Below are 10307 nucleotides of genomic sequence, written 5' to 3' on the forward strand. Positions count from 1 at the left end.
TGTTAGTTGTGTCATCACTGTTACTGTTGTGTTGTGTGTGTGTCATCAGTGTTGTGTGTTATGTGTGTGTCATCAGTGTTGTGTGTTGTGTGTGTGTCATCAGCCCTGGCACATGTTCAGACTGGTGACTTTATAGCGGATATCGTCTCGCAGTTTCTCCACCTGAGCGTCCAGACCGGTCAACCGCGAGCCGTTCTCCTCCATCTCTGTCGCTCGCTGCCGTATGGACGCCTCTTTATCTGTTCAAACAGTCAGTGAATAATAGACTCATTTGATTCACAGAATCGATTCATTTGATTCACAGAATCGATTCATTTGATTCATATATTTGATTGAATAAATCCAATTGACTCACTGAATCAATCAAATACACTCATTGATTCAAATGAACCGATTCAGTGAATTAAATGAGTCTATTTACTGATTCAGAACTCTGATTCAATTATTTGTTTGCATCACTCTAATATGTCTCGCAATCATCACACATTTTTTGATTTTATTATAAACTGCATTTAAAATGTAACCTTTAGTACCAAAAACAGTGTTTGAGTTGAATTCATTCAACTGACTCTGATTCAGTGGATCGATTCCTAAGGTAATCAAACAGTCAGTGAATCGACTCCGTTGATTCACAGATTTGAATGAATAAAAATCAAATCGACTCACCGAGTCAATCGAATACACTAATTGATTCAAATGAATCGAGTCAGTGAATCAAATGAGTATTAACTGATTCAATGATTTGTTCCCATCTCTCTAAAATGTCTCGCAATCACTCACAAACCACACAATCGGTAATGTGTGTGCATGGCATTATGGGATGTATGTTTTGTGGGTGTTACCTTTCAGAGCCTTCATGATGTCAGAGGTGTCCGTCATCAGAGACTCCGCCTCCTCCTGTAGCTTTAGTAAACGAACACCATCTTCCCCAGCCTGAGTGTTTTCAGCCGCGGCTCGTTTCATCCGCTCGAACTCGTCTTTTAACGCCTCCAGAGCCTACACACACACACACACACACACACACACACACACGTTGCTTTACTAACCAAACCATTACTAACTATGACCAGTGAGTGTAATTTTTAGCTAACTGTGATTTTGTATATGTATATTTTTGAAATACATAACTTAGACAGTCTCCTCTGATCGCTGTAAACTGTAATGTGGACTTGTGCACTTTCTGTAAAGCTGCTTTGTAATGATGTGTGTTGTGAAAAGCGCTACACAAATAAACGTGAACTGCTGTGTGTGTTCAGTACCTGTGCGGCCCGGTCGGCCTCGTCTTGAGCTGAGTTCGCCTGATCTTGAGCGTCGTTCGCCAGCGCTGTTTCTGTCGTCACGTCGTTCCTCAATGTGTCCACCAGGGGGCGAATCTCATCCATCAGCCCTGAAATACCCACAATCCCCATCTCAGCGGGAACCAGCACGTCCTCTATCTGAGAGAGAGAGATGATAAATCCAGGTTAATTTGAGTTCTGAGGTCGTGTCCGTTGTTTCCGCACACGTGACTCGAACTGACCCGCTCTACGTCTTTCTTAACTTCGTTGGCGATGTCGACGCTCTGCCGGATTTTGTCCTCCAGGTCGTCGAAAATGTTCTCATTTTCATCCATCGTTTTCAGAAGACTCTCGCCGTCCTGCTGGATGCCAAACGCTGCGTCTCTGCAAACGACCAGTCAAGAACATCAGCCACATACAAATATAAGGTCCTCGAGGCTGTGCGGTGAATAAGTCACGAGGAGTTGTTAGGCACGACGCAAAGCAGAGTCACAATTATTCGCGATATAGTGCTAGCCTCGAGTACCTTATTGCTTTTATAAAACGGCTACCACACAATACAAATATCAAAGCCAAAAAAACATGCATCAATGCAACTTTCATGAAGTTAAATCACTAAAAGCCTTCCTTCCGCTGGAGAAAATAGTCCCTGACCGCGAACAGCAGCAGAAGTTACGTTACATTATTACGCCGTTAGATGGCGGCAAACACTGTCTTTACGAGTGAGTCCGTCAGTAGAGAAGACTTTTATACTGAAACGACTGAAACTTGTGAACACGGAGAAGAAAGACACAACTGATAAATGACTAGCGTGTCACGGCACGGGAAAACCCCTTAACTGTTAAAACGACAAGATATCGCAGCGGACATTCAAACTGATTTTTTATTATGAATGAAGGCAAATGCTACATCTACTGTAAATGCAGGTACACTCGCTTGATCTCTCACATACTCTAGTCCATAAGCTTCAATGAACAATATCATTGAGAACAAGCATGTGTTTGCGTTGCTAAGAGTGGTTGCGTTCTCCAGCTGTGGGCCGCTAGTCGTCAGGACGCTGGAGTGTGTGTGTGTGTGTGCACCGTGTGTCGCGGGCGGCGTCCAGCAGGCGTCTGGCGTTCTCCAGCTGCGGGCCGCTAGTCGTCAGGACGCTGGAGTGTGTGTGTGTGTGTGTGTGTGTGTGTGTGTGTACCGTGTGTCGCGGGCGGCGTCCAGCAGGCGTCTGGCGTTCTCCAGCTGCGGGCCGCTAGTCGTCAGGACGCTGCTGCTGTCGGGCACTGAGACCATCAGATCCTGCAGATCCTTCAGCTTCTGCTTCAGCTGATCCAGACTCAGAGGCAGCCGGGCCTCCAGAACCGCCTCACACACTCGCTGGACCTGCTCCGGGTCTGACTGAGGCTCTGCGGGTGACGACACAGCGCTTTACAACACACTACACTACACACGACAGCGCGTTACAACGCCACACTACAGAGCTTTACAACACACTACACACAACAGCGCTTTACAACACACTACAGCGCTTTACAACGCCACACTACACACAACAGCGCTTTACAACACACTACAGCGCGTTACAACGCCACACTACATAGCTTTACAACACACTACACACTACAGCGCTTTACAACACATTACATACTACAGAGCTTTACAACACACTACACAACACAGAGCTTTACAACACACTACATACTACAGCACTTTACAACACACTATTGCGCTTTACAACAGCGCTTTACATCAAACTACATACTACAGCGCTTTACAATGCCACACTACACACTACAGTGTTTTACAACACACTACAGCGCTTTACAACACACTGCACACTACAGCGCTTTACAACACACTGCACACTACAGCGCTTTACAACACACTACATACTACAGCGCTTTACAACACACTACATACTACAGCGCTTTACAACACACTACACACTACAGCGCTTTACAACACACTGCACACTACAGCGCTTTACAACACACTACATACTACAGCGCTTTACAACACACTACACACTACAGCGCTTTACAACACACTACACACTACAGCGCTTTACAACACACTACAGCGCTTTATTACACAACACAGAGCTTTACAACACACTACACACAACAGCGCTTTACAACACACTACACACGACAGCGCGTTACAACGCCACACTACACACAACAGCGCTTTACAACACACTACACACGACAGCGCGTTACAACGCCACACTACACACAACAGCGCTTTACAACACACTACATACTTCAGCACTTTACAACACACTACATACTACAGAGCTTTACAACGCCACACTACAGAGCTTTACAACGCCACACTACAGAGCTTTACAACACACTACACACTTCAGCACTTTACAACACACTACATACTTCAGCACTTTACAACACACTACACACTACAGAGCTTTACAACACACTACATACGACAGCGCGTTACAACGCCACACTACAGAGCTTTACAACACACTACATACTTCAGCACTTTACAACGCCACACTACAGAGCTTTACAACACACTATATACTTCAGCACTTTAAAACACACTACACACTACAGAGCTTTACAACACACTACATACTACAGAGCTTTACAACACACTACATACTACAGCACTTAACAACGCCACACTACACACTACTGCGCTTTACAACAGCGCTTTACATCAAACTACATACTACAGCGCTTTACAACGCCACACTACACACTACAGTGTTTTACAACACACTACACACTACAGCGCTTTACAACACACTACATACTTCAGCACTTTACAACACACTACACACTACAGAGCTTTACAACACACTACATACGACAGCGCGTTACAACGCCACACTACACACAACAGCGCTTTACAACACACTACATACTTCAGCACTTTACAACACACTACATACTACAGAGCTTTACAACGCCACACTACAGAGCTTTACAACGCCACACTACAGAGCTTTACAACACACTACACACTTCAGCACTTTACAACACACTACATACTTCAGCACTTTACAACACACTACACACTACAGAGCTTTACAACACACTACATACGACAGCGCGTTACAACGCCACACTACAGAGCTTTACAACACACTACATACTTCAGCACTTTACAACGCCACACTACAGAGCTTTACAACACACTATATACTTCAGCACTTTAAAACACACTACACACTACAGAGCTTTACAACACACTACATACTACAGAGCTTTACAACACACTACATACTACAGCACTTAACAACGCCACACTACACACTACTGCGCTTTACAACAGCGCTTTACATCAAACTACATACTACAGCGCTTTACAACGCCACACTACACACTACAGTGTTTTACAACACACTACACACTACAGCGCTTTACAACACACTGCACACTACAGCGCTTTACAACACACTACATACTAAGGCGCTTTACAACACACTACAGTGCTTTACAACACTACACACTACAGCGCTTTACAACACACTGCACACTACAGCGCTTTACAACACACTACACACTACAGCGCTTTACAACACACTACATACTTCAGCGCTTTACAACACACTGGGTGGTGATGGCGCAGTGGATAAGACACATGCCTTTGGTGTGAGAGACCCGGGCTCGAATCCACTTTGAGACACCAATGTGTCCCTGAGCAAGACACTTAACTCCAGAGGCGTGCGACCTCTGACATATATATAGCAATAGTAAGTCGCTTTGGAGAAAAGCGTCAGCTAAATGAATAAATGTAAATGTAAAAAATGTACACTACACACAGCGCTTTGCCACACACTACAGCGCTTTACAACACACTACAGCACTTTACAACACACTACACACTACAGCGCTTACAACACACTACACACTACAGCGCTTTACAACACACTACACACTACAGCACTTTACAACACACTACATACTACAGCGCTTTACAACACACTACACACTACAGCACTTTACAACATACTACACACTACAGCGCTTTACAACACACTACATACTACAGCACTTTACAACACACTACATACTACAGCACTTTACAACACACTACACACTACAGCACTTTACAACACACTACACACTACAGCACTTTACAACACACTACAGCGCTTACAACGCACTACACACAGCGCTTTGCAACACACTACACACTACAGCACTTTACAACACACTACACACTACAGCGCTTACAACACACTACACACTACAGCGCTTTACAACACACTACACACTACAGCACTTTACAACACACTACACACTACAGCACTTTACAACACACTACATACTACAGCACTTTACAACACACTACACACTACAGCGCTTTGCAACACACTACACACTACAGCACTTTACAACACACTACACACTACAGCGCTTACAACACACTACACACTACAGCGCTTACAACACACTACACACTACAGCGCTTTACAACACACTACATACTACAGCACTTTACAACACACTACACACAACAGCGCTTTACAACACACTACAGCACTTTACAACACACTACAGCGCTTTACAACGCCACGCTAAAAACTACTGCGATTTAAAACACCATACTAAATACTACTTTATTCTAGAGCTGCTGTAAAGCCAAAACAATCTCTGTTACTCTAATTTCCTATAATCACTGTAAAGCTGCTTTAAAACAATCCATATTGTTAAAAGCGCTATATAATAGATCCTCCTGCTTCACATACTACTTTATGAATAAATTCATGGTATATACTTCACAGTGTGCAGCATGTCAAAATAAATTAAAGCAATGACGTGTGTGTGTGTGAGTGTGTTACTGACCTGACAGGAAGTCCCTCAGTGTGTTGATGAAGTCTTTGGTGTCTTTCAGATCTCCGTCCACGTCGGCTCGCACCTGCTTGATCTGATTGGCCAGCTTGTCAGTGGACAGTCGCACCCTATTGGCCGAATCTTCAGCTTCCTGTATCTGTTTTTTCAGACAGTCAACGTCAACATAAGTCAATGTAAAATCAAAACTGACTAGTCTTATTAGTCTTTCTAGCTGGTCATCATCTTTATATTTCACAATTTCAATTTTATTTCTCATAATTGTGACTTTTTCATATTTTTTTAATGAATTTAATATTAACTTATGTATAATGTTGTTATTTTTATATGTAATGTTTATAATTAAATTTTTGTTTATTTATTGACAATTTATACAAATATTTATTATGAATTTATTTTTTATTCAATATTTACAAGTGCAACTTTTAATTCTCATAATTGCATCTTTATGTTTCCCAATATCAATTTTATTCATCATAATTTTTGGCTTGTTTAACATTAAATTTAATAACACATTTTATTTTTACACATTTAATTTTTATTATTGAACGTTCACTTCTTTATAATATTTTTTATTGTTGTATGTAATAGGTATAAATAAGATATAGTAAGACTGGTGGTACCTGCTCCGCTGCTTGGGTGATCTTGTCGTTGAGATCCTGTAGTTTGGCCTTGACCTCGTCGGCGTCCTGAAAGGCCTTGTTGGCATTGGGCAGTGCTCCTGTGCAGGCGTCCTCCGCTCCACAAGGGGGCGCTCCGTCCGGAGGACACAGGTCGCCTCCACAGCGCTCCGGAGTGCAGGGCTCCACACGATCACTGCCACAAACCTATTAAACACACCTTTACTGACCCGTTCCTCTATAACTAACCCTTCCCGTCAGCGATGATCTCACCTTGGTGGCGGCGGGAGTCAGATTGGGCCGCGTCTCCAGGTCCGTCTTCAGGTTCTGCAGGTCTTCGGTGTTTCCGGGCTGCAGGGCGTCCAGGCCACTCAGGGCGTTTTCTCGCACGCCCTCGGACTTCTTCAGGGCGTCTTTGGTGGCGTCGGCTCGCTTGACGGCGTCTGTCGACTTCTCATACGACTTCTGAATGGCGTAGAAGTCACCTGAGAGTGAAGAAGTTTCCATTATTCGATAGAGTTGGGAATTGAATACTTGAGGTCAGGAATCGGACACTTGTTATAAAATTTAAATATTGATTCCTCTTATTGATTTCTTTGTGAGCGTTTCAATACTTTCTGTCCTCATGTGTATCAGTGTATTGGACCCGTGCAGCTCTTAAAGTGACAGCGCTCATATTCCTGCCGTCTCTATCACTAATCACACAACACAAGACAGAGAACACACACTCGCTCTTCACTGAATAACTGTAACTATATTTGTAATGTATATTTTATTTATAAAGTACAGTGTTATTTTACATTTGATCTTAAAACACTGTTTAATCCAATCATATCTTTGTTGCGATCGCTAATGTTTTATGTGTTCTTGTGTAATGACTGAGTGTTTATTGTGTGTAATAATGCTGAAAGTGTGTATTAGTTGGGCTAGTTGTTCTTCTATGGTGTGTTTAAACCTCAGGCAAACGCTGCTTGTGTAAGTGTTCTTCAGCTGATGATTTCTGCTCATGATATTCAGCTGCAGTTTCAGCTTTAGCAATAACACTAAGGGCCCTATTTTAACGATCTGAAACGCAAGTGTCAAAGCGCAAAGCGCAAGTAACTTTGTGGGCGGATCCCGGCGCTGTTGCTATTTTCCCGGCGGGATAAATGCCTCTTGCGCCTGGCGCAAATCTAAAAGAGGTTGGCCTGAAGTAGCTTCATTATTCATAGGTGTGGTTTGGGCGTAACGTGGAATAAACCAATCAGAGCGTCATCTCACATTCCCTTTAAGAGCAGGCGCGCTTGTTGCATGGCGGATTGCTATTATAACGGCGGATTTACCAGGCGCGCGTCAGCAGCGGTTCACAGCCGAGGAGACCGACGTTCTTGTCAGGACCGTGAAAGACAGAGAAGTGACGTTGTATTGCGTGTTTTGCGTGCACCTGTAAACTATGGCATAAACCCTCATGCAGTAACACCCTCAGACGGCACTGTTTATTGACTGTCTGAAGTAGGCTAGAATGCATGCAGAAATAACAAGAAATTCAACGTTCAAATCAGACTTATCTATCTATTTATCTCTCTATCTCTCTATCTATCATCTATCTATCTATCTATCTATCTATCTATCTATCTATCTATCTATCTATCTATCTATCTATCTATCTATCTATCTATCTATCTATCGTGGGTGGGTTTCTCCCATCCCCATACAAATCAGCGTCGGTTAAACAGGCGTGGGAGGAAAAAAACTAAATTTTCATGGACACCACAATGATTTCCCTCATGTGTTAATATTTTTCCTTGTTATAATGTATGATTTGCAAAAATAAAAACTGCTGCATCTGTGTTGATGAGAGAATCAAGGTGTATGCGCGTTGTGCACCCGCTACATTATGGCCAAGCATGCGCGCTTAAAATAGCATAATGAACAACGCGCAACGCGCCACTGACTTTAGACTAGTTTTTTTCTGGTCAGTGGCGCAATTGTTTTATAGAACAGCAAAATAGCATGAGGGAAAGTTTGCGCCGGAACACGCCTCCTCTTTGCGCTGAACCGCCCCGGGGAGCGCAAGTGTATTTCTTAGTTAACCGACGTGTGTCTGTGGAGGGAAAAGTCCGCTTTGCGCGGGTGCAAAATAGGAATGATACATGCGTCAGTGAACAAAGTCATTTGCGCCGAGTGCAAGATAGAGCCCTAAATGTGAATGATATCTAAGTTTTTTTTTTGGAATCGAAATTAGGAATCGATAAGCAGAATCGGAATCGTTAAAACTCAAACGATACCCAACGCTAATTAGCGCTCATGCTACAGAATGATCAATGAAGAATCATGCGCTACAGATACGCACTGGCGTTGGTGGGTCCGGCGGCGCTGGTGAAGGCGTCTCTGCGGCTGAAGTACTGGAGACTCAGAGACGACAGGAGCGACTGCAGCTCGTCAAGCTCTCGCTCCAGCTCTCGGTGCCGAGGCAGAGACGGCAGATCCACTCTCAAGCCCTTCATCTGAGACCTGGAGGAGCAGAGCCACACGGCTCAGCGTTACAGCAACTCTGACCAAGCTTTAGTTGAAGTGTGAGTGTGTGAAGGGTAGGTTTAGGGTTAGTGTGTGTGTGTGTACCAGAGCGTGTTGAGTCTCTGCAGGGCTTCGGTCAGGGCGCGGCTGGACTGCGGGGGAACAGACACGGACTCCTGGATCAGAGCGAGTGTGTCCCGGAGCGTCTGGATCCTGCGGCTCGAGTCGCTAGATGTTGGTCGTCCACTAGAGGACAGCAGGGAGTTGGAGAGACGCTCCAGACTGAGCGTGAGCTCCTGCAGACGCGTGTTCATGCTGAAGAAGCAGGACGGGCACGCCGGGCATTCTGGGAAACTGGCGCAATAGCCGCGGGCGCAGACGTCACAGCGGAGGCCAGTAATGCCTGATTTACAGCGGCACAAGCCTGTGCGTTTATCGCAGCCGCCCGACTCTGTGCCCGAACGCTCGCAGTCACACGCTGACACAAACACACACACCAGAAGGACACTTTCAGTATTACATTGTATTAAACACAACATATACATTAAATATTGAATAAATATAATATAAGATAAATATACATATTATAAGATTATACAAATATATAATAAATAAAGTGTAAATGAGAATTAAATACCACATATAAACAAAACAATTGAAAATTTAACTTTTTTTTGTTAGTTAGTAATCTAGCTTCCTAACAAACTTACAAACAAACTTACTAACAACTAACTAACTTGTTAACTAACTAGCTTACTAATTAACAAACTTACAAACAAACATACTAACTAACTTACTTACTAAATTAACTAACTTACTAACTAACAAACTTACCAACTAATTTACAAAACTAACAAACTTACTAACTAACAAACTTGCTAATAAACTCACAAACAAACTTACTAACTTACTAACAAACTTACTAACTAACAAACTTGCTAACTAACTAACTAACTAACTAACTAACTAATAACTTACTAACTAACAAACTTACTAACTAACTAACTAATAACTTACTAACTAACTAACAAATAACTTACAGACTTCCTGACTAACAAACTTACAAACTAATAACTAACTTACTAATTAACAAACTT

General features: G+C 43.1%; 1 protein-coding gene across 1 annotated transcript in view; it reads right to left on the reverse strand.

The window, feature by feature from the left end:
- Positions 1–33: 33 nt before the first annotated feature.
- lamb3 (laminin subunit beta 3) overlaps positions 34–10307 on the reverse strand; it is a 20218-nt gene continuing 9944 nt past the window's right edge. The window contains 11 exon segments of the mRNA XM_056237925.1: positions 34–239; positions 843–996; positions 1260–1436; positions 1520–1661; positions 2360–2450; positions 2453–2677; positions 6089–6233; positions 6718–6921; positions 6988–7199; positions 9047–9207; positions 9316–9688. Coding sequence (XP_056093900.1) covers positions 100–239; positions 843–996; positions 1260–1436; positions 1520–1661; positions 2360–2450; positions 2453–2677; positions 6089–6233; positions 6718–6921; positions 6988–7199; positions 9047–9207; positions 9316–9688 — 2024 coding nt within the window. The 3' untranslated portion in view covers positions 34–99.

Source organism: Rhinichthys klamathensis, unplaced genomic scaffold (assembly GCF_029890125.1).
Source record: "Rhinichthys klamathensis goyatoka isolate OS25496 unplaced genomic scaffold, OSU_Roscu_1.1 h1tg000504l_1, whole genome shotgun sequence".
Classification (NCBI taxonomy): Eukaryota; Metazoa; Chordata; class Actinopteri; order Cypriniformes; family Leuciscidae; genus Rhinichthys; species Rhinichthys klamathensis.